This window comes from Elgaria multicarinata, chromosome 4, assembly GCF_023053635.1.
Source record: "Elgaria multicarinata webbii isolate HBS135686 ecotype San Diego chromosome 4, rElgMul1.1.pri, whole genome shotgun sequence".
NCBI classification, from domain to species: Eukaryota; Metazoa; Chordata; class Lepidosauria; order Squamata; family Anguidae; genus Elgaria; species Elgaria multicarinata.
Window position 1 is genome coordinate 124,232,585 of NC_086174.1, and position 25,575 is coordinate 124,258,159.

Genomic DNA, 25,575 nt, shown 5'->3' on the forward strand with positions numbered 1-25,575 from the left:
GGAATTTGGAAACTATGAGAGATCTTGGAGAGGTAAGAGGAAGCAAAGAAGAAGAAAAATCTTCCAGAAATGTTTGTTATGTTTTAACAAGGATCAGCACACAGTTTAAAAAATAAAAATGCCAACCTGTAAAACAGAACAGTCTCATGAACACAAATATTTCTAGATCTGAGCCTCCAAACACTTATGTATCTTCCACATAACTATTATGCTTTTTCGAACTGGCAAAATGATTACTATCCTGATTTGGTCGTATTTTAAACATTCACTCTGCAGTTCTGCAAAAGGCTGTATAAGGTGGGAGACCTGAAAGCTGATGTATTGAGCAGGTCAACGAACAAAAGCCCGCCTTCAGTGAATGATATAAAAACTCATTGTCATTGGTGAAGAGAAAATAAATGGTCCAGATATAAATGGTCTGATCTATTAGGCTTAACCCAGTGGTCTAGCAATTATGTATAATGACTTGCAAAGCAGGAAAACACACACACACACCTGATAAAGCTGGCAAACTATTTGTGTGATGTTTAAGTACATACTTCTTGGATAACAACATGAGCATAAAGGGTGGATATAGACTAAGAAGTCTATTTAATTACAGTGATTGTATTAGACACCTGAAGTAGTAGTAGTATTACGGTGCAATCCTATGCATGTTTAGACAGAAAGAAATCCTACAACTCTCTACAACAGACTTTTTTCTGTCTAAATATGCATAGGATTGTGCCCTTAGTGTACAAGTGTTTTATTACATTCATTCTTTCAACAACCCTACAAGGTAGGTCATAGCTGAAAGACTATAGACTTACCCATGGCTGACAATGCGCTATAGTTGCCAAAGGTCTGAAGTAGAATCCTATCATACTTTTTAATTACACCAGCCTTCCTCAATATCCTCCAGAAGTTTTAAGCCACATCTCCCAGCATTCCTGGCCACTGGCCAGGCTGGCTGGATCTGATGGGAATTGATCCTAAAGATGTGGAGGGCAAACAAGTTGGAGAACATTGAGCTACGCTACCCCTCTTAATACAGCTAAGTCATACAAAATTAGACCAACCAAGTCAAACACATCAGTGCAAACAGTTATCCATTGTAGTTCTCCATAAGATAGAGTCTAAAAGCCCTCTCTGTACCATATGTGGAAATCTCATGTGGGTGGGGGGACATAGAAGATGGACAAGTGCCATTTAATTTTACGGAGGATGAACCATAATATAGCTATTCAACTAAAGACCTAGAAAAACAACAATAAAATTCAGTCTATAGTGACAAGCGTGCCCAGCCCTCTAATTCAAAATGAATGACTTAGGTTTCAGCCCAATGTTTCCATATTAATAAGCTCAAGAGGGAAACATGAACTAAGAGTATGTAGCTATTGTATCGTACAAACATGCTACCGAACTCATATGTTGCCTTAAAGTAAGGGTGGGGAACCTCAGGCCTGCGGGCCAAATCTGGTCTTCCTGAGAATCCCAATCTGGCCCTCCAAGGTTCCCCAGATGGCCATGCCCCCTCTTCCTTTCCCCCTTTCCCTGACTGTCAGTTTCTTAGGTGGTTTTCTTTCATTTATTTATTTATTTATTACATTTTTATACCGCCCTATAGCCGAAGCTCTCTGGGCAGTTCGCAAAAATTAAAACCATAATAAAACAACCAACAGGTTAAAAGCACAAATACAAAATACAGTATAAAAAACACAACCAGGATAAAACCACGCAGCAAAATTGATATAAGGTTAAAATACAGAGTTAGAACAGTAAAATTTAAGTTAAAATTAAGTGTTAAAATACTGAGAGAATAAAAAGATCTTCAGTTGGCAATGAAAAGAGTACAGTGTAGGCGCCAGGCGGACCTCTCTGGGGAGCTCATTCCACAACCGGGGTGCCACAGCGGAGAAAGCCCTCCTCCTAGTAGCCACCTGCCTCACTTCCTTTGGCAGGGGCTCACGGAGAAAGGCCTCTGTAGATGATCTTAAGGTCCGGGCAGGTACATATGGGAGGAGGTGTTTCTTCAAATAACCTGGCCCCAAACCATTTAGGGCTTTAAATGTCAATACCAGCACTTTGAATCGGGCCTGGACCTGGACTGGCAGCCAATAAAGTTGTAAAAGGACTGGCGTAATGTGATCTCGCCGGCCAGTCCTTGTTAGTAAATGGGCTGCCCTGTTTTGTACCAGCTGAAGCTTCCGGACTGTTTTCAAAGGCAGCCCCACGTATAACACATTGCAGTAATCCAAACGAGAGGTTATCAGAGCATGGATAACTGTAGCTAGGCTATCTCTGTCCAGATAAGGGCGTAGAAAAGTTCCTAACTTTTCTGCAGTTTTCCCATCCATTCTAAAAGGTTGAAATGTCTCTCCTAAGGCTCAGTTACTGGCAGCTAAGAGTATTAAGCTAAAATATGCTGGTGCCTTTTTTGGTGGTTTGAGCTGCTTTTGCCTTTGGCCCTTACCTGCCGTTAGAATATCTTGCCCAAGAGCTTCTCCGAAACTGAATCAGGCCAATGGGCTGAAAGTGGTTCCTCACCCTTGCCTTAAAGAGACAACTTTTGGACTATTATGCACTGATTGATAATATTCACAGATGGACGTTGCAAGTGGATTTCTTACATGGCTTCTTGCCCTGATGTGTGTTCCATTCTAGAAAGAAATTCCCACTGTACTTTGCCCCAATGTACTGGGAATGAAAAAGAAACAGCACAGTAGAGCTGACCAGTTTTGTTTCTTTGCTATCTGCTACCAACATTAGACAGCCAAAGCTAAGGTTTGGAAACACTGAAGAATGCCACTAAAGAAAACTAATTGGATACTGGCTAGACAGATCTCTCACTTTCAAAGTACAATAACTGCTAATTATATCAAGATCGTGCATATTTGCAAGCACAAGACAATCTGTTGAGTAGGAAGGTATCAGGTTTTCACATCTTGCAAACCTGGCTGACATTTGTTGGAGTCTAGCAAACAGTCCTCCCTCTCCACTGAGAGGCTGTGATATGACGTACCTCTTTCCTGTCTGTGTGCCCAAAATACATGAAGCGTTCATCTTTTGGTCCCAACCTGCTTTGAATTCTTTTTTTCAGGACCTCTTTGGCATACTGTTCACTTTTTTCGGAATTTCCACCTTGAATGCTCCGAAATTGTCCGTCTTATGGCATATTACAATAGGGCCACCGAGCCTCAGCCCCAAGCAGGCAGAGGCTTTCATTACCTTCAACGAGAAACAAAATGCTGAGTGCACGGGGTGGGCAATGCCTGCGTGTGCACTTTCTGTTTCTTATAGAATAAAGCAAACGAGAAAGATCAGAGGGTTCAGAGTCACAGCCTCATTTGCTAATGTTCTATTCTTATTATTGCATTTATATCCCGCCTTTTTTCCTCCAAGGAGCCCAAGGTGGCGTACATAATCCTCCTCCTTTCCATGTTATCCTCACAACAACAACCCTGTGAGGTAGGTTGGGCTGAGAGTCTGTGACTGGCTTAAAGTCACCCAGTAGGTTTCCATGGCTGAGTGGGGACTAGAACCTGGATCGCCAGACTCCCAGTCCAACACTTTAGCCACTACACCACCCTGGCTCTTATGTACGTATTACATTGATATCCTCCCCTTCCTCTGTACATTTCCCCTCACCCTTTTATCATGGGTGGGAGGTTGCTGCTGCACCATGACCTGCTTGGGGGTCTCTGGTCGACAGCTGGTTGGCACTGTGTGAACAGAGTGCTGGACTAGATGAACCCTTGACCTGATCCAGCATTGGCTCAACTTATGTTCTCATGAGCTTCATGGCTGAGCAGGGATTTGAACCTGGGCCTCTCTAGTCCTAGTCTAATGAGGTCGTAGGGTTGTTGGGAATTGGAAACCAACAGCACAGAATGCTGACTGAAGGAAAACTAGGGGATGTGGGATAGAGCACTGGGGAAAATAGCATGACTGGCTGGAACCCTGACCCATGTTCCATACTGCAACATTTTGTTGCAGGTCCCACTTCTTTTTTGAACAGAAAAACCACCTGAAATGTTCAGCTGGGAATGGCTAAGTCCTTGGGCATGCCCACATACCTTCACCCCACAATTATTGTTAGATGAAATTCAGGAACCACACTTTCCACAATAACATTTTTCTTACATATACCTTTTTCTTATATATACTCCAAGATAGAACACCATCCACATAGGTCCAAGTCCAACTAAAATTCATCATGGCTAAGCCCCACTGAAAACAATGGAATTTCAGTTTGTCAAGACGAAACTTATTCTAATAGTTTCGGTGAGGCTTCTTCAAAGAACTAACTTTGGCTTCATCAAGGCCTATGGATTTCCCAAGTCAGAATGTTAGCTTTGCCACTCTCTTCATAAATTGGGGCTTAAAATGTTGCCAAGAATGCTTAAATGAAAATTGGCTATACTTTGCTTTATTTTGAAGTAATCCTCTCCATAGCATCTTCCAGGAGAGTTGACAGAGTAGCTGGACAGCCTTTAATCAACCAAAAGTCAGGAGAGAGATTTCAATCTTGCTGGCTGCTTATATTATAATATTTTATGTACAATATGACTGGTCCTGAGCCTTTGCTATAGGGTAGGAAACAAATTCAAGCTCTATAAAATCGTTAACTACTCCTTACTTATACACACAAAGATGGAACTCTGATGTAGCCACGACTTTGGTGCCATCTGGTATATTCTCCAAACCAAATGATTAAACACGCCGACATCTTGTTGGCAACATACATTACTGAATGCTCTCTCATGCATACTATAATACACCCCCTGAAGGAGTTGCCTATTACCTCTTATAGTTATAGAAGCCAGCCAGCTCTGTGACTCCTAAAAAGCTCCTAGCATATTTGTTTTCATATCTAGCAACAGAGGTTACAGAGATGAACTCTTTCATCTTTGTCACATACAAATCTGAACTTAAGGTGGCTATTAAATCCTTGCACATGGCACTTCCTCCCTCCAGATGAATCCTTTGTAGGTAAGCAGCTACTACTGTAACGATTAATGCAAAGTAGACAGCAATCAGTGGGGCCCAATCTGGTCAAGTCAATAGAACTACAACTAGTTTAAATCATTAAACTTGCATAGGCAACAGCATACAATTCCTTAAAAAAAAATTGCCTTCATGCTGAACTTTCCAGAATTCATGACATTATGGAAGTGATCTAATTGCACAAGACTTTAAGGCTAAAATTATTAATAGACAAATTGCACCAATAGTTATTTTACCTTCCTGATCTGCAGAAGTCAGGCAACGGGTGTGAGAAATTATCGGCTTCAACCTCAGTGCAGAAGTGCTCCAGGTGGAAACCATACAACCGCCCACACGTTAAGGTATTCCTGCGCAAAGCACAGGCTACTTAACAGAGGATAGAAACTCTACTCCAGGGGTGTAGATGTTTTGGCCTAAAATTCCCATCAGCCCTAGCCAGCATAACCAATGGTGAAGCATGATGGGAGTTGTGGCCCTCCAGATGGTTTGGCCATTCCAGCTCTGCATTGACAGTGCTGATAACTTGTTAGGAATGACAGGGAAGGTAAGCACTGAGTGGTGTAGTGGCTAAAGTGTTGGACTGGGAGTCAGGAGATCCAGGTTCTACTCCCCACTCGGCCATGGAAACCCACTGGGTGACTTTGGGCCAGTCACAGACCTCACAGGGTTGTTGTTTTGAGGAAAAAATGGAGAGAAGGGCCACAACTTCCATCATTGGGAACATTGGAGGAAAAAGGGCGGGATATAAATGCAATAATACATACATACATACATACATACATACACTTGACAGTGCAGATGCCTCTCTCCCTGCTCTAATGTGCGATCAGCGTTGTCTCAGCATCTTGGGGGTCGGGGTCTACCTTTTTATTCTCCCAGCATTTTAACAGTCTATAAATACATTTTAACTTGGTGTTTTAAATTTGTAATTTTGCATTGCTGCTGTTTTTATCTGGTTGAGCTTTTATATTGTATTTTATAGTATGGTTTTATACTGTTGTTTTATACTTTGAATGTTTTTAATTTTTCTAAACCGCCCAGAGAGCTCCGGCTATTGGGCGGTATAGAAATGAAATAAATAAATAATAAAAAGCAGCTAATGTGAAAAGAGCTGAGTGAACATTTTCAAAAATAATCCAGCCAAAGAGTGGATAGATCCAGCAAACACCACCCTGTGTGTGACATCATTACTCAGTGAATGGATTCAGATGATTGTGATGGGGAAAGAAGCCGTCGTGGCTTCTCCCTGCGTGCCATGTGCGCAAGCAGCATTTGTGTAATTGTCCGCGATGCAGTGTGGAGGGCAGCAGAGGGGTCTTCGTACCTACTCTACAATCCATGGCCTGCAGCAGAAGTTGAGGGGTGGTTATGAAGCAACTCCCCCTGTGTCCTGCTCTGGATTCGAACAACACACCAACCTGCATTGCATCATGGGGGATTATGCAAATGACAGTCACAGGGGCAGGAGAAGAAGCCTCAATGGCTTCTTTCCCCAGCGCGATTGTCCAAACTCACCCAGTGTTATTCTTAGGCACTGTGGGAAATTAAAATGTCAGTCCACTAGTGTTCAGCTGTGCTGCTGCCTGCCGCAGCAACCAAGTAAGCCCACCTGGGGCAACAGACAGGGGAGACAGCCCAGAAAGCAATTATCCCAACGCCCCTTTGGATCTGGAGCTGGCCCTGCAGAGAGCTGTGTTCTTGCAGCAGCCCGCCGTGTTTCTATGCTGGGTGCGGAAGAGGGGACTTCTCTCCTCAAGCACCTTGCCTGCCCACTCGCTCACCTGCGTGTGAGTGAACTATGCACACCTATGGCTAGCAGACTAGTGTTTAAATGCAATGTTGATCTAGGCTCTGGAACTCCCTACATAGGAAGTCCACTGCACCATCTCTCAGGCCCTCCCGCTGCTTTTTGCCCTCGAACAGGCATTGGGCCTGTCGAGCTGTTCCTTTTCATCTCCCTACTGGGTTAGCTTTGAAATTGGCTTTATCTCTGGCGTTTGCCTTTTATGTCTCATGAGTTGTTCCTTTTACTCTGTGTGTGTGTGTGTGTTGCAAACCACCTAGAACATTTTTGAACAGGAAGGCAGGAGGAGATAAACACAGCCAAAGGCACACAGAAACCAACAGGTATTTTCCTGGTATGTGCCACTACGACTGGATTTCAGGGCACATGTCCAGGGCTCCCACAGACCCGGGGGGGGGGGCGCAAAGGGTAGGTGAAGGAGTCAGGAGCAAACAATTCCAGTGAAACACCTGGGCAAGCAAGGGTATGCCGGGCTCCTCTGAGGCTGATGTTTGTCACTGCAGCCTCCCTTCTCTCCTTTTTTTTTTTAAAGGATTTTATAGTTACAGGGCAGCTGGCTGAGCATGTACATAGTTACAGATGCTCATTTTAATATTTTTATTTTTTTAAAAAAATATTATCCTTTTCCTCAACAAAAATTCCCACATGAATGTGTTTAGCGCCAGGGCAGCAGAAGCAAAACTCCACTATATTCCCATCGTCATGATGGTCCCATGATAGAAATGAGTTTAAAATGTGAAACTGCACATGTTTAGAGTATTTTGGTAGCATAACTCAGATGCAGAAGCCGCTGTAAAGCATAGAATGAAAATGGAGGGGTGGGGGAGAGAAATAGTAGTTGCTGGGGAACATGGGTAGGAGGGTGCTGTTGCACTTGTTGGTTCCTGGTCAACAGCTGGTTGGCCACTATGTGTGTCCTTATGTGCTTCACAACTGAAGTAACGCAATGTGGCCATCTAAAGGAGTGGGGAGCATAAGACTATTCAGTCCAGAGTCTAAAATTACATAGCTGCATCACTGTTGGCATTGAAACCATTATAAAGGGGTAACTGGGAAGGTGGTCATTCTAAAGTTCTAAAATCAAAGATGTTTCACCAATCTTCCTGAAATTTACATGTGCCAAAAAGAAATGTTGGTTTTACATAATCTGAAAATTTCAAGAAGATAGGTGAAAGATTGAGGGAAGGAGGGTGGTTTAAAGTAGAAAAGAAAAGAAAACCTCACTCACTCACTGTGATTACTGAATTTAGACTTGCAAAATTTGTGCTCATGGTTTTTGAAGTGATTACACCCTTATTAATTAATCCAGTGGTGGCGTCTTCCTCTTCCTTTTTTCTAATTGATGGAATAGCTTTTCTTTTTTTTAAATTCCCTTTGGTTGATTTTTAATTAATATTTTTTCATCCCATTAGAGTGAATACGGCGGCCATCTTGAAAACATAACGCAACACATGCTCAGTAGCATCTCCCTCCCCCTCACTCCGCTACATTACAATGTTGAGGGGAAATGGCTACCTCCTCTAGCAAAGACATTGCCTTAGTAGAATAATCAGTGGCTTCTCAGAAGTTCTATTGACTGTAAAGGTCTTACTCCCAGGTAAGTGTGTAGAGTCTGCACACTTACCTGAGAGGATTGTAGCCTTTTTAAAACTTGCTGGAACCTTGGAAGGGGGAGAGTGAGAGATGTTACTGAAAATTCCCTCTCCTTTCCAGCACAATAACTCTACAACTAACAACTTGCTTGCATGCTTTGTGTTTGTGTATATGTGTGTTCTTTTATTCTTCATACTGCAAATCTCTCCCCTGAAATGTACTGCAAAAATTTCTAATTGCCTAGAACAGAGGTGAGCAACACACAGCCCACAGGTTCTATGTGTGCCAGGGATAGAACGGCTGTTTCGTAAAGATAGTAAGACTGATGTGTGAGAGCTCTGCTCATCGATAGCCAAGGTAACATTTGTGTGCGTGAGTTGTCATCGCCGTCACTGTTTATTTGTGCCTTGTTCTCCCATCTGATGTTGTTTGGACTCTATACTGTTAGTTTTACCCTACCCTGTGCCTGCTTACCCTACCCTGTGCCTGTTTGCATTCTCTTCCCCTCCTTATTGCTTTACTATGATTTTATTAGAATGTAAGCCTATGCGGCAGGGTCGTGCTATTTACTGTTATACTCTGTACAGCACCATGTACATTGATGGTGCTATATAAATAAATAATAATAATAATAATAATAATAATAATAATAATAATGTGCCCCCTTCCCTATTGTGTTCCTCTACCGTTACTGCCAAATTTGCTGCAGCAGGGGCAAAAATTTGTGGTGATTCTACAGGGAATGAATGCACACAGGGAACACATATCTCATTTGCAAGCAGAATTGTGTTTCTGAAAGTCTCCCAGATGCGTGACTTTGCTTGTAAGCAAGATGTGTGCTCCCCGTGTGCCTGCAAAATTGCTGTGACCTTTGCTGCTGCCACCACTGTGGCATCAAATTCAGTGGCTTAATTTGTCCCCTCCTCCGCTGGGTTCCATGGAAGCAATGTGGCACCTCAGACGTTGCCCACCCCTGGTCTAGAACAGTAGCTTGGTTTGCTCTAGGGTGAAGCCACGGCGAAAAAGCAAACTACAGAACTACCATAAGCTTCCAGAGCCATCTTCAAAATGATTCTGCCCCAGTAAGGTACACAGAAGGAGGCTGATAGATTTATGGATCAATAGGGTCTTGGATAGTCAAGTAGAGAACAGGTGGCTTTCGGTAGCATCAGTGGAGATAAGTGGAAGAGATCACTCAGACCTTCCAAGCTAACACAGAATTCTGAAGGGACAGTGGAGAAAGAAGCAAAGAAACATGAGCAGATTACATTCGTCCAGCCCAGCAGCTAATTCTGTTTCTCTCCAAGAAGCATGACAGTTCTGAGCATGACGAAGAGAACACTGGCCATTGCTTATATTTTAGCACTGATTAGCAGTAAGCATGCCATAATTAAATGCAGTGTGTCTGTATCTATTGTTTATTATTTAATAGAGTTATACCAGCCTTCCCCAAACTAGTGCCCTCCAAAAGTGTTGAGACTACAACTCCAATCATCCCCATCCAGCATGGGGATAGTGTTGGATTACAACTTCCCCATCTGGAGGACACCAGATTGACAAAGGCTGATTTACGCCTTAGACTGGGTTGGTCAACTTTTGGTCATACGGGAATTTTGGCCTACAACTCCTATCAGCCAATGGTGGGGGATGATGGGAATTATAGCCAAAAATATCTGGAGGGCCACAAGCTGTCCATCTCTGCCTTAGACTGTATGTGCCCATATAACAACATTCAAAATACATTTCTTTTATATATTACAGCTGCCTCTTTTAGCCCTTTGTTTATAATACAATTTATAAAACACAATAAAAAATGTTAAGGCAATGGGACTCAACTCCACAGAGGATGAAACAGATAGCAATACTTTAGATCAGTGATCTGCAACTGGTCCAGACCCAAGACCAACCTCAGACTCCCAACCTGCAACATGGGATCCACTTTCGCAATTGCCCAACATGGAGGCAACAGCTTCGCTGCAGCCCATCTGGACTGATCTTGCAACCCACTTATGGGGTGCGACCCACCAGTTGAAGACCACTGGTTTAGAGCATAAGTGCTGCAGATAGAGATCTTATCAGATTTCACACTGACCTTTTGGACTTATGATAAAGAGAATGGCTTGGTACCCTGGAATATAAAATGCAACACACATTTATTTATTTATTTATTTAATTACATTTATATACCGCCCCACAGCCGAAGCTCTCTGGGCGGTTTACAACATTTAAAAATAGTAAACATTAAAAGTATACAATTTAAAAACACACAGACACACACACACACATAAAAACAGTATAAAAACAACAGTATCCATTTAAAAACAACAATTGTGGGGTCCATTAAAAACAAACTTAACATTGTTAAATGCTGTTAAAATGCTGTTATGGGAATTTGTGACATTTGTGTGTCAGTAAAACATCCCTAGGTTTTGTTAAGATATCTGAATAATATTGTTGGAAAAAAGCATTGGGGAAATTAATGAATTTACTTGTTGCAGCCAAAAAAAACCCCATGATTTCTTTTTTCCAATAAAAAACCCAAATAGCTCTATAGAACCATTCCTCAGTAAGGGGATTATCAATGGTTATCAACAGAATTTAGTTACATTCATGGGAAGGTCAAAGTCACTTTGTAACATAGGATTTTGTTATGTTTGAAATAAGAGATTTCCAGCTAATCTAAAAGACTTCATGCTTTGTGCTCTTCTGTAATGCTTTTAATAGGAGGAGGAAATCACACAGTCCAGAAGGGGAAAGCATCAGACATCTCTCACATCTGTGTGAGAATGGAAGATTGACACTATTTCTTGCAGAGAGGCCTGCGTACCTATGAGTAAAATGAACTAAACAAAGTGCCGGCCATCATTTCATTGCATTCCCAAGTGTTTTAACCCCAACCAAAGCTGCTGTCTGCAGAAATCCATGCTGGAGCTGGCCGAGCCGAGGCTTCAGTGGCTGACAGGACTTGCTCTTTGATGCGCTCAGGTGGTACAAAGCCAGCTGGCTGCCATTACTCTGTTGCCCTGGGAACCACAATTGAAGTGTACTTCTAAATCGGCACAGGAGGTACTTCTGCACCATTGCCACAGCAGCTCTCGCTGTGCAAAGTTAAAGTCGCATAGCAGCTATAGCTACAGCCCAGCTGGTGCCCATTAATGTTCCCTGTATGACAGGAGCAAGCAGCTAGTCATAGATGCCTCATTCTCGCCACTGACAAAACAGAAGGATTTATCACTCTTATTAATGGAGATGAAACATACTTTGCCGGTTTGAACAGCAGAGAGCTCAAAAGGAATGGCGATTTTAAGTATGGTTTGACCGTCTTGCTACCTTTGGGTTCGGCTTGCCGTCGTTAAGGTGCGAAATGCATCATTTTCGTAACCAAAAAAAAATGTACTTAGAAGTCCAAGGGAACATGGAGGCGTGTAGAATTGGAGGACTAAATTGTAAAAGGCAGCAGAACTTGCGCTCCGTGACAATTCTTAGTTTTCATAATAAATACAAAGCACTTCATAAGAGTCACTGTAGGTCAGTATAACCCTGTAGCTCAGTACATACCCTGTTATGGAAGCTTCTGAAGCACAGGCATTCCCTAGTTACTCAACGGGGAGAGAAACGCGCTCTTTACAAACTCAGGAAAACGTTCAACTATTCACTCATATGTTTCAAGTTTGAGCACTGGCAGTGCAAAACAGATCTCAAAACAGAACTCTGGCACAAATTAAGCCTGACTTTTTCAGTTTTAAAGCAAAAACGCCAAGCAAGTACCAAGCATTTTTGAAAACAAAAAAAGCTTCTGACCAGTCCTAGGTTGCTGATGATAAATAAATGTGCCAGTCCAGAGCTTGTAGAATTCTTTTAAAATATATTCTAGTATAGAGACATCATCCCTATTTTGCACCCGTTGTGAAAGAAAAACATTTATATTTCCTTTTATTTTTTCATTATTTACTTTAAAATATTTCTGTCATACTCTTTTCTCTCTTGGACATCCAAGGCCACTCACAGCAAGATATAAAAAGCCACCACAATAAAACCACTATATTATTAAGCAACATGATTTCAGAAAATCCAGCAGAAAGACTTCAGACACGTGGACACATAATTCAAGGTAGACTCAGGCTATGGGAACCTTCTTAAACAGCAATGTCTTTATAATACACCAAAAGCCAAATAACAGAGAGTTCCAAAGTCTGGGAGGGAGGGATGAAAAGCAGCAATGTGAGCTGGAAAAGTTTCTGGAAAAGTTTCCACCACTCCGTTTTTCTGCAGGAAAGTGCAGAAAATTGCATTGTTTCATAAAATTAAATATTTATTGCATTTTTATTATTTATTTATTGTATTTCTGCACCACCTTTCTGAATCCAACCAAGGTGATTTACAGAAAATTCAGAACCTAAAAACCAGAGTCAAATAAAAACATAGCAAAACATTAAACACACTAAAAACCACCATGATTTAAAAAGGCAAGTCAAAAAGATGTGTCTCGACTCTTCCTGAATGCAGAGAGAGTGGGGAATCAGTCACAACTGCAAGGGGATTGCGTTTGGGAGCAGCAAAGAAGAAAGCCCTTTCCTGTGTGCCCAACAAGCGATTGATTGGGTTCAGACAACACAATTAACTAATAACGATTTAAATAGTCGATGGTTGGTTATTTAACCCACCATGGGTTGTGTGGAGGGAGTTTTTTAACCAACGGTTGGTTATTTGGCCAAAATAACCAACGCAAATAACCAACACTGTGCTGAGTTGGCCTACCCAGACCCAGATGAATGTGAAATCAAGTATTTTTAAGATGTGTTGATTCTTGTAGTAATGTTGTTCCCCACCTCGATCCAAAGGGAGAGGCGGGTAAGAAATCATCATGATCATCATAAGAAGAAGGAGAACCGTTGGTTATCTTGTTGTGTGGAGGGCACCGTTGGTTATTTCCTTGGCGCACCATTGACTATCGTGTTGTCTGAACGCAGACATGAAGTCTTCAAAGAGGCCTTCTTTAGGTTGCAAGGCATACCTTTATTGTAACCACGGCTTCCTTGGTTAGACTACAATCTGTAAGGATGGTAGGACAACCACCAGCTTAGTAAGATTAGAAAAATTAATTAGTACCAGTAAACTGGGCAGTTTGGAAGTTATACCGTTTCCCCGAAAGTAAGACATCCCCCGAAAATAAGACCTACTTCCAGTTTTACCTCTCGCTGTAATATAAGGCATCCCCCCGAAAATAAGACCTTTTTTTTTTGTTCAACAATAAATGTGTACTGTATTCTTTTTCATGGAAAAATAAGACATCCCCTGAAAATATGACCTAGCGCATCTTTGGGAGCAAAAATTAATATAAGACACTGTCTTATTTTCGGGGAAACAGGGTAATTCCCTCATGTTTCATCCACATATTCCCTCAATAGCTCTATTCGAGTGTTCTTTTTTGGGGGTGGAATGAATAAGCGAGGGGGAGGCGAGGATGAACACACTGGTTCAGCCCCTCCACTATCATCACTTTCCTGTGTTAAGGGTAAACCTCCGCAGTGGGGATTCTTTTGTATCCGTGTAAGTGCCCCATGCAATTAGGACCCAGTAAAATCATGCAGGGAGCCTAGTTGCATACCAAAGGCTCCCTGCTGCAGATGTTCACCCTCAACATGTGGAAGGCAACAGAAGAGAAAGCATGTTCATCCTCACCTAACTCCACCCCTCTTGTGTTCATTCTATCATAAAGAACACTGAATAGGGACAATGTGTGGTGAAGAAGAGGATTGAGACTGCTGGACCCACCCCAAATCTCTGTGCATTTGCTGACCCTGCCCTATTACCATGCATTCAGCAGAAAGTGATAGTGGGCTGGGTATATGCCTGTTGTGTGTGCAGAGGAGTGTATTTGTGATTGGGAACCCTGGTGCAAGCAGTGCTTCTGAATGCACATACCAGGGCATGTATATAAAGCCTTCCATTGAATATACAGAAGTTGGAAATAGGACCAACAGGCACAGGCCCACTCAATGCCTTGAATGAATTTTATGAGAGTTTATAGTAGGATATATATATATATATATATATATATATATATATATATATATATATACACACACACACACACACACACACACACACACACACCACCTTCCCTCCCATCAGAGTTGGTGGGAAGGCTCAACATACTTACCACACTGACCACAGCAAACAGCATTGTACAGAAAGCTCCTAGCACTACCAGAAGATATTGCACAGTTATTCTGCTTTTCCCTTCTTAACAGATTGTCTTGTGGAAGAAGAAAAAAAAAGATGGCACAGTAGCAGGAAATGCAGGAGTTACAAATGGAACCCCCTGTAAAAAAATCTGTGAACAAGGCAGGGCGATTGCACAACAAAAGCCTCATCAAGAAGCACCTCTGGTAAAGGGAGTCCATGCTATTGGGTCATTGTGTCTTAAAGCTATGTATAGGTATTCTAATAAATCTAAATTCCTAAGGGAGCAATGCTATGGCCTCTAGATAATGTAGAGGCACAGGATACTTCAGATTCCTGGATCTGCAGTTGGAGACAGCGCTCCAACTTTGCATTCGAGAATCCATGCTCCACCCCCCTCCCTCCCCTCGCAGCCAGCACAGAAAGAACTGTGCCAGCTGCCTCTCCAAGGTCAGGAACTTGTCTTCATAGAGGAGGTAAAGGAGACATTCTGGAAAGCAGGGAGGGGACTGGAGAGGCTGGGATACGGATCTTGGCCAGTTTAGAATTTGCCATTTTTCTGCCAAGCCAAGGAAATCTGTGGCTAGATTCCCCCCCCAAAAAATTGAAGCCCTGAGATGACTGGATCGTTATATTTGATATACAAAAGCGGCAAACTCTCAACCCTTTAAAAGGGTATTTACCACCAAATCTTCAAAATCCCCTGAATGACAGGACAAGGAATTTCATTCTTGGAGGCAGACAAAGAGAGCATCATCTACAATTAAGGGACTTTGCCCTCTGCTGGCTCTTTCTATCATTACATTGATAATACACTATTGTGTAAGGAGTCTGTGTTTCTTTCTCTCTCTCTCCCTCTCTCTCTCTCACACACACACACAACCCCCCCCACCCTCCCCCACGAAAGCACATTACTGCAAGTGCACTTTCTAGTCAAGCCTTCACTTTTACAAGGGAAGAACTATGAACGGAGCTATTATTGGAGGCACGGATTTGAAATATTTATGACAGATGCCTTTGAATCATCTTCTCCCCCGCAACCCCACCCCCAGCCCCAGTTTTCAGAAAGAATGAACCCTGACTTGTATGAGCAAGTGTGCGCTACAGTTCCACGGAAGAGAAGCCATTCTTTAATCAAACCGAACCCTCAGTCACAGCACCCCACCTACCCACCGCAGCCAATGCCGTGGAATGACACTGCCCTCTTCCTATTGCATTTCCATAAAGCATCAGAACGCTGCCTCTGCTTTTAAATCCAAATAAGACAAGACTCTGAGCAAGCGATATTGAAGTTTGAGAATGTATATGCTTAAGCCTTAATGAAATGCTAGACTGCACATCTCTTCTTCTTCTTCCCCCTTCCAATAAAGTCAGGTAATGCAAATGTGAGATCCCTACAGTATTATTAATTCTGCTACATCGCACATTGAGCCAGTGATGCTGGAGCAGAGAGGTATAAGTTACATATCTATTGTGCCAGCTGATCTCTCTCGGGGACAAAGGCTTTCACCCTGAAGGAGAGGGCAGGTGGCAATGCCAGTCTCTCTGCCCTCCAAGGATTTTCCACAGAAGTAAAAGGTGAAAAGGGGGGGGGGACAGATTTAATTTCCTACAGCTGTCAAGCTGATGTGATAAATCGGCATCTGTACAGCTACCCGTGTCAGACCTTATGAAAGTGTCCTAGTTTTAAAAGTGACAGTATCTTGGCATATAACTGATTTGTTTTAAAAGTGACTTTATTGTGCTGTTTACACCTCTTTGGAATCAAGTGATTTCCCTATTTCCCCCTTCTTTTCAACTTAACCCACCACACCCCAGTGGAAGGCTGTATGCTATCAACTGGTGTGCTATAGAACATCTTGCCAAGCTTTTAATCACACGACCACAGGAAAAGGTGTGCTTTACGAGCAAGTTATGTACACCCAGGCAATATATTCAGAGATGTCTACAAATATCTGACCATTACAATCTTAATTTCCCACTGGAAACGATCATACTTTGGGATCTACAAGAGGCAAGGGGTAAACCTAACTCATCTCTCTGATAAAGACCTACGGTACATCTTTTGCTATTCATTCAAGCCTTATGGAATATTACTTCTTTTAAGGCGGCTTAAAAGTAAAAATATTTTGCATTTTTCAATTTATATTGCTGAACATTATTTTTATTATCATCAAACTGCTCCAATATCTACTGTTGAGAAGACTCCATGTACCATATCATCATTAGGCTGAAAGGTACTAGGGATAGGGCTTTCTTAGTGGTGGCCCCGTAACTTTGGAACTCCTTCCCCAAGGAGATATATACGGCCTTAACACTCTTTTTTTTTTAAAAAAAAACTAACCTTGAAGGAACATTTATTCCAGTCTACATTTGGTGCTTAAAAATCATTAGCTGCTGCTGGTATTGGTGTGTGTTTATGTATTTAACTCTAATTTGTATGTTCATGTTTTTGTATATTGTAAGAGGATGAAGTAAGCTAGCATACAAGTAGAGACAGGCTCCTACAAATGCAATCCAACACTAGTACATGATCAACATGGAGCTTATTTAGTAGCAGTGAGGGCATTACATCTTCCATTACATCTGCCCTAGGCCGATCGGCAGAGCTTTGCCAGGTAGTCTGGAGCTTAATATATATTGGCCCCCTTCAGAAGACACCTTAAACCATGGCTTTAACCATGGTGAATAAGACCTTTTGCTTTATTCACCATGGTCAAAGCCATGGCTTAAGATGTCTTCTGAATGTAGCCTGGCTTTCTGGCTAAACCACCACGGTTAAAGCCATGGTTTAAGGTGTCTTCTGAAGAGGCCGTTGTCCCAAAAGAGGTGGTCAAACCCTCAGCAACCCACTGTGATTTATTTGTTCAGCATTTTGAGGATAAAATCACTTGCATCTGTTGGGACCCTGACCCCATTGCCTTAACAGATCAATCTCACAAGGTGTCCAGAGTGCTGTCCAGTATTACTGGATGAGTTTCCGTTAGGCAAGGACCTGGAGAAGATGCTTAGGAAGGTACATGGAATGACGTGTACTGAATCTTTGCCCTTTGTGGCTGGTGAGATCTAGCAGTGAAGAGACAGCCAGTTCGGCCAGGGAGGTGATAGAGGAAGTAGCTCCAGGCCACTTGAAAGAGGCTGGAATAAGGTCACTCGTTCAGAAGCCATTTGGATGGGGATAGCCTGGAGTCAGTGCTCTATGCTCTGGTAACATCTAGGCTAGATTACTGCAATGCACTGTATGTTAGGCTGCCTTTGAAGCTGTTTGGAACCTGCAGCTGGCTGTAACCTATGAAGTCCTACATGACTTAGGACCCCAATTCCACAAGGACCGATTCTACCCATATGAATCTACTAGGTCCTTAAAGTGAGCTTCAGAAGCCACTCTCTGTGTGTGCCCCCAAGAGAAGCTTGGGAGGGGGGTAGCAGTTCAGGAACAGGCATTTCCTGTGTGATGGCCCATCTTTATGGAATGCTTTTTCCAAGGAAGCTTGCCTGGCCCCAACACTATCTTATTATTATTATTATTATTATTATTATTATTATTATTATTATTATTATTTATTTATATAGCACCATCAATGTACATGGTGCTGTACAGAGTAAAATAGTAAATAGCAAGACTCTGCCGCATAGGCTTACAATCTAATAAAATCATAGTAAAACAATAAGGAGGGGAAGAGAATGCAAACAGGCACAGGGTAGGGTAAGCAGGCACAGGGTAGGGTAAAACTAACAGTAGAAAGTCTGCACAACATCAAGTTTTAAAAGCTTTAGGAAAAAGAAAAGTTTTTAGTTGAGCTTTAAAAGCTGCGATTGAACTTGTAGTTCTCAAATGTTCTGGAAGAACGTTCCAGGCGTAAGGGGCAGCCCTCACTTAATATGGTGGCCACCAGCTTCACCCCCCCCCCCCGTGATATAGACCCTTCCCGCCCTGGCTTCTCAGCTGCCCTTACTCAACCTGCCCCCCCCCCCGGCTTCAGGACCTCACAGGACCTCATCTTTTCGGTGCCAGGCAGATATGCTTATTTTCCCAGGCATTTCGTCATTAGTTGTCATTTTATTTTTATTTATTGTACATTGCCTTGGAGACGTCCGTAGAAAAGTGGGATAAAATAAAAATACATACATGAATTAATAGGAGAGAAGACAAGAACAAGAACTGCCAAAGAAAGGAAGAAAAGAAAAGGGGGTAGGGGGGAGACACTCCTTGATGTACCTATTTTATCTCTAAAAGAACTCTTAAACAGGGGCCAAACTTCAAGGAAACACACCTTTTAGCTTTGGTACAGTTCTCTTTCCTTGTACGAGAAATCAGTCGTCTAGTTCAAATGCAAGTTAAGAGAGGGAATGGATTTCATGCCTGCTAGGCTCCTATCCTCATTTACCTGGGAGTAAATCCCACTGAACACAATGAGACATACTTCTCAGTAAACACACAGAGGACTGTGCTACTATTGCTGAAACTAGCTCTTGCTATCCCTCTGCACCGCTCTACACAGAATGCCCATATAGCAGGCAGCTATCCTAATAGCAGGTTTTTAAAAGGAAAGCACATGAAATTTAAAGTGGAGTGTACGCATTTAATCACCTCTGCCCAGAAGGTTAAAATAATCATGCAATACCAGGGTGTGTATAAAATGCGACCCTTTTCACATTTTATCTTCTACAGTTAGATCAATAGTTCAGATTTCTGGAAGCAATCCTTTGTGACATCTAATACATTCACAGTACAGGTTGAGTAGATCTGTATGGCATTTTTTGTGGAATATTCGCTTCAGTATTATTGAGCCATTCCACTTTGTACTGTAGGGAAATAGCAGCACCCCCAGCTAGAGACACACTGAAAATTAAGAAAAAATATATTCTGGGGATGCTCGAGAACAAAGTGACTGTAAGAATCCTAATTATGAGCAAAAAAAGAGATCCGCACCAAAGGCCTAATATTTCCCAATATCACAGCCACCAGCAGTCTTCCTGCCATCCATCCATCCCCCACCTGTTCTCCACCAACAGGAAGCTTGGTTCATCTGGTATGTAACCATGCTTATGTTAAGGGACAAAAGTCCTTTCAGAATATTGGGTCCAAATATTTTATCTCACGTTGGTGAAGGGGGTGGGGGGACTACATTTCTATCAAGAAGTGCTTGCCAACTATTCAATTTTCCTTCCACAATTTCTTCCACCTGCATCCGGATTCTTGACAGGATTTTCTTACAGCTCCTCCCCTCATCACTCACTAAAAAATGACATGTCACTTCCATTGCAACTCCATCCCACCAGACTCCTCTGTTTTTCTACTGCATCATGAGACTCGTTTCTACCAATGATCAGTATAGAGATCTCTGGAAGCCATCTTCTACAACTGAATACATGGCAAGTCTTATTGTGGAAACATAATGGATTACATAGTACAGATGTACCAGCTGTACAGCTGAAATCTCATTTAAACTCCTAATATTAATTAGTACTGCACAGATAGAGGCCTGACTCTAGATATCCCATTGTGTTTGACATATTTTCTCTACCTCTTGAAGACAGGTTTGTGCCCTCAACGAGTGTACCAAACGTCATTCAGATCACAATAAAAGGTTTGATCAAGTTGTTGTGTGGCAAAAAAAAAAAATCTGACAAAAGTTACAAAGAGAAGACTCAATGGTCAAGTTAAACAAAAGACCTCACTTCACTGGAACAGTAATCTGCATAGGTAAGTTGTAATGATGGACTCTCTCCTCTTGTTTTCGCATTCTCAATATGCTCAGGAGGAAGCTCAACAACACATTCTTCCTATCTAAAGCTGAAAGAGGGAAACGGGTTCACAAATACAAACTTTTGAATTTTGCCATCTGAGAAACCTTTTCTCTATAGCCAGAGGCCAGTCACTGTTCTATTCCCGCATTGAGGCTTTAAAGAGCCTGAGATGTACAGTAAGAAGATGTTTCTGGGACGTCCATATTCTGCCTTTCTAGGAGAGAGATTTTAGCCCTGGGGAGAGCAATCCTATGTCCCTAGACAAGGTCTGGGCAGCCCATAGGATACTTCAGATGCTTGGATCTGAGGCTGGAGACAGCACTCCGACCTCAGATTCAGGAGTCCAAGCGTCCTGCCCCCTCCTCACCATCACAGCTGGTGTAGAGAGAATGGTGCCAGCTGCCTCTCCAAGGTCACAAAGGCAACCCTGGAGGAAAGGGAAATGGAGCAGTTCTGTGAGTGGGGACAGGAGGAGACCGGAGCAGCTGGCTTAGGATTTATCTTCCAGCTGCCCCAACCTCCTTCCTTCCCACCCCACAGAGTCCCAGCTACGTGGGGGCGAAATTGCCCATCGAGCGAAAATCGAGAGTGAGAGCAGTGCAGAGGTGAAAATCGCTTTTGTGTTGCTCCCGCTCTGCATAGGATTCCTGAAAGCCTCTGAGTTTGGAGGGTGAAAGGAATCCCAATAGGATTGCACCTTTAAACACCATAGAAGCTCCCTGCCCGATTTACAGCCTTCGCCATGCTGCTTCTGCTTGGATTTCTATATGGCCAGAGTCATACTGGTATAGCATGGAGAGTTCAGCAGAACAGGAAGAAAGGCAAGCAAGCAGATGGTAACAAAGACAAGCAGGATTCAGCATTAGGTATGCCCCTTTCCCTGGTATGCATAGTAAAACTAGTCACATGGTTTATGTATGCAACTTTCTGCCCGTATGCCAAAGCTTGCATTTCCACAACTCCGCATTCTTAATAATGGTTATATACATTGAGATTTAGCATAGGGTTACATTTTATCATACTACCAAAACAGTAACATTAGCCGTGAACATCCAGAAGAACTTGTACGTGTCTTTCCACGTTTCCATTTCCTTCATACAAAAGAGGAGTGTAAAGGTTATAGATTTGCGGTTTACCCCTAAGTCTGTCACGTTCTCAAGAGTTCTCAAGAATTTAATGAGAGATGTGAAAATTAAGTAATGCAGAGAATCCATGGGTTGTATTTCATCTCAGCCCAGTGCTTTGTCAGCTCTTCATTGTTCTAATTTTGCCTGCTACTCAGGTACCAGGATGATCTACTATCCTGCTTGCCTTTTCACCTTCTCAAAGTGAGAAGATTTATTGCAATTCAAGGTATAATGATCTAGCAGCTTGCAGGAGGGTGGGGGGAGTCTTCCCATGGTTATACCTATTGCTATTGGGCATATGTTGTTCTATGCTATATATAAATTAGAAGTTATTGCTACCGTGGCCTATTTGAAGGCAAGTTTTGCTTCCCTCCTCTGCAATTGTTCAATAGCATTTCAGTTGCGTATTTGTAAAGATTGTGTCATTGCTATTCCGGTTCTCATTTTTTATATATCTATATATATCTATATCTATCTATCTATCTATCTATCTCTATATATCTTTCAACTACTTTCATTCTTAAATGTTTGTCTATCTTCTTAGTCACTTTGACGTTAAAAAAGTATCTTGTCTAACACATCTAAACAATTTACTCCTCTCCCTTGAATTTCCATCCTGCACACCATCAGCAAATGTAAAATTTCAGACAGGCAATAAATGTATTTATTCATTAAAATGTGGGCGGATAGAACATACCCCTTCATTCTAGCATGGATTTGGGGGCAGAATTACATTCTAGTGCATTGATTGCAATATTAAAATGATGGAAAACCAAATCTGTTGTCTTTGCCTATGAGTCAGGTACACAAAAGAGCTAGGCTGAGTAGATGAACCAATAGGTATGACTATGGTAAACACACGATCTTTGAAACTCAACTGCACTAATAAGAATGAGAGTCGTAAGAGATCACAAGTGCATTTTTTTATTTGCTACGTATCATTTTTCATGGCCACAGAACATGTTATACAAAGAAGCACACACCGAACTCTATCTCGATTTCAAAATATTGCAGACACCTTGTCCATGTTCAACAGTACATTGTTCAACTCGTCCACCCCAACCTCTGAACACATTTTTTAGAAGATGTAGCAGATAATAGAGACTACAGCTGCAGTCCTACACACACCTGCTTGGAATTAAACCAGAGTTAGTACAATGGGACTCATGTATTGCTGTGTAAATATGCAGTAGATTTGAGAAGGTAGAATAACTGTACCATTTCAGACTGCAAGTTACCACATTTCTGCAAGCTCATCTATATAAAAGTCACTGTAAGTAGAAAACTAGCCCAACAGAGAAGAGACAGAGAGAGAATGCTTTTCAATGGTGTGCTGGCTCTCTTTTTGCAACAACTTTCTATTGACATTTTTTACAGCACATATAAACATAGCCTACAGCATTCACAGATATTAACTATTAAGAACAATTTAGCAAAAACAGTTTGCTAAAATTGTTGCAACAAACCCCAAATAAGCAGCTTACTGTGAATAAATATGCAATTCGGCCCAGAACGTATGGTGACAGTATCTAAAGGCAAGTGCTTTGGAGAAGATATAATAGGTAGAACCAATGGGAGCCCTTTAATTTACCCTCCTGCCCTATGGCCCTTGACCAGGCACACATGTAGAAAGCCATGAGTAATCTTCGTGTGTAGAGTGGGGAAACTGGATGCCCCTGTTTCCGAAATACTACTACTACTACTAATAATAATAATAATAATTTATTTCTTACCCGCCTCTCCATTTTGATTGAGGCGGGGAACAACAGTAAATATAAAATACATAAAACTGAATTAAAACATAATATACATTGTTAAAACATCCTAAAATCATTTTAAAAACATTCTAAAATTATGGTGGATGATATGGGTGGAACACATTCAAGGCACATCGAATCCAACAGAAATACCTTCCACAAGAGATATCTGCAAACTGCACAAACAGGAAGAGATAAATTGTGCCTCAAGGTTTTGTGTCTGGCAATGTTGTTAGAATTAAACTATTATTTTCAAAAGTTTCAATTGGATTGTTTAATTCCAAACATTAGAAGAATTCATATACAAAGGAGCATTTTGATATGACATATCTTCTTATGGAAAAAAAGAGCAACACTTACTTTTATTGTAGCAGGTTGCAAGTACACCTTTGTCGGCTGGACTGGCACTTATCTGCCAGATTTCACCAACTTGATGCAGAAGAACATTTTTGTTTATAATGTTATTTTCATCATCAAAATCTATGATATGAATCTAGAAATGCAAGACAAAAACCATTAGGGCTTCTTATATTTTTGAGAGGGACTTAATTATACATAACAATGGTGTGAAACTTAGTATTTTTTATTTTATAAAAACAGGTGCATGAAAGTCACTGAAACGGTAAATCAGAATACTGATTCAGAAACACCCTGTTCTGTCATGTTATGAACATCTAACTGTGACAGGAAAAAAGGAGATGACAAGAAATGAGAAAGCACCTATAAAGAAATACAAATTGAGAATTTCTATTCAAAATCTCTACTCTGACTAAAACAGACAAATTCCTAGCAAGGACCAAAATTAGATCCATGTAAAAGACACCCTAAAATGGCAAAGGGTGCTATTACCTTTAAAAACCTACATGGTTTGTGTCCAGGTTACCTGCAGGATCGCCTTCTCCCATACAATCTGCCCTGCACACTCAGGTCCCCTGGAAGAATTTACTCTAATCAACAAAAACAAGGCTGACAACCATTACCCAGTGGACCTTTTCTTCTGCCGCTCCCAGATTGTGGAATGGCCTGCCAGGAGAAATTCGTCAACTTAAGAGTCTTCCGGAATTTTCCCCAACTTAATTTTATAATGTGCTGCTTTTAATAATGTATTAGTTTTATATGTTTTAATCAATTATATGTATTTTATGGTGTTTGCATTTGTGCTGTACCCTGCCTCAATTGATAGGGAGAGGCAGGTAACAAATACTACTACTACTACTACTACTACTACTATTATTATTATTATTATTATTATTATTATTATTATTATTATTCCTCCAGCCAGCACCGCAGTCAGGGTGGCTTCACCTGTCCCGGTTTCCTGCACTGGGAGGATGTGGGAAATGAGAAGCACTTGGCCTACAGATTAACTTTAGCTAAGGGTTATGGCCACTGTTATCTCCGATCAGGGATTGGAGATAACCACAGGAATTCCTTTGCACACTGCTTACCCTCCCAATTGGCACACATGGCAATTCCTGCTGTTATCTTTAACTATTGATAAGGGATAACAGCAGGGATTCTTCTCCTGACCATGGGGCTTGGGGGAAGGGGAGGGTTTACCTGGTAAAACAAATGTGGCCTGCAGTTCCTCATCCCTGATTTAGAGATTGGCCCTATGGTAAGGCTGAACTAATAGCCATCCTACACTACACAAGATGGCCAGAGCCATACAGTGCAGCACCAAAAGAACCCAGCTGGTCTTTTACTACTGAAGATAACCACTGGGAAGATAAGATTATATGATTGCACTTTATACTAACATCCATCTAGCCTGATTTTGTCTGCTATTACTGGCAGTCTTTCCTGACCTTTGATACCTGAGACCCCTTAGCTGGAGATTCTAGTGACTGAACCTGGGGGCTTTTGCATGTAAAACATGTGTCCTATCACTGAACTACATCTTCTCTCCTTCAGCCCACTGGGAACCACCAAAGAGGCGTGGAAGAAATGCTCGCATTTGTGTTGATGCACTAAAACAGAAAGCAGAGTACTTCTACAGCCCTCTCCCAATATTTTCCAGCTAACTATTTTTTCCATGTGTACTTAGCATGCCCTAATTCCTTCACCATATCAGGGCTTTACTTATCAGGTTAGGGGAAGGGGGGATTTGTTCTATCATGGTTTCTCTTAAAGGGGGGAAAAAACCTATATAAGTACTGGCTGAGAACAAAAGAGAAAAACATTTTTTTTTCCAGGACAATACCCTTTCAGCAAGTACAGGGCTTGAAATGCTTCACAATTGCTCTGTTTTCTGGATAGGCCACATGGGATTCATTCATGCAATCAATTGTCCTGAGATAAAACTCCTTAATTCATTTCCCTCTCCAATTTGCACACATAATAAGAAAGCCAGTCTGAGACTGAAGCAAGC

The 25,575-nt window shown here is 41.8% G+C and overlaps 1 protein-coding gene across 1 annotated transcript in view; it reads right to left on the minus strand.

Annotated features, from left to right (window-relative positions):
* The window catches only part of EIPR1 (EARP complex and GARP complex interacting protein 1), a 74,683-nt gene that overhangs the window by 36,998 nt on the left and 12,110 nt on the right, over nt 1-25,575 (minus strand). Inside the window, exon 3 of the mRNA XM_063125134.1 lies at nt 23,565-23,697. Within this exon, the coding sequence (XP_062981204.1) occupies nt 23,565-23,697 (133 nt within the window). The remainder of the gene's footprint in view (nt 1-23,564; nt 23,698-25,575) is intronic.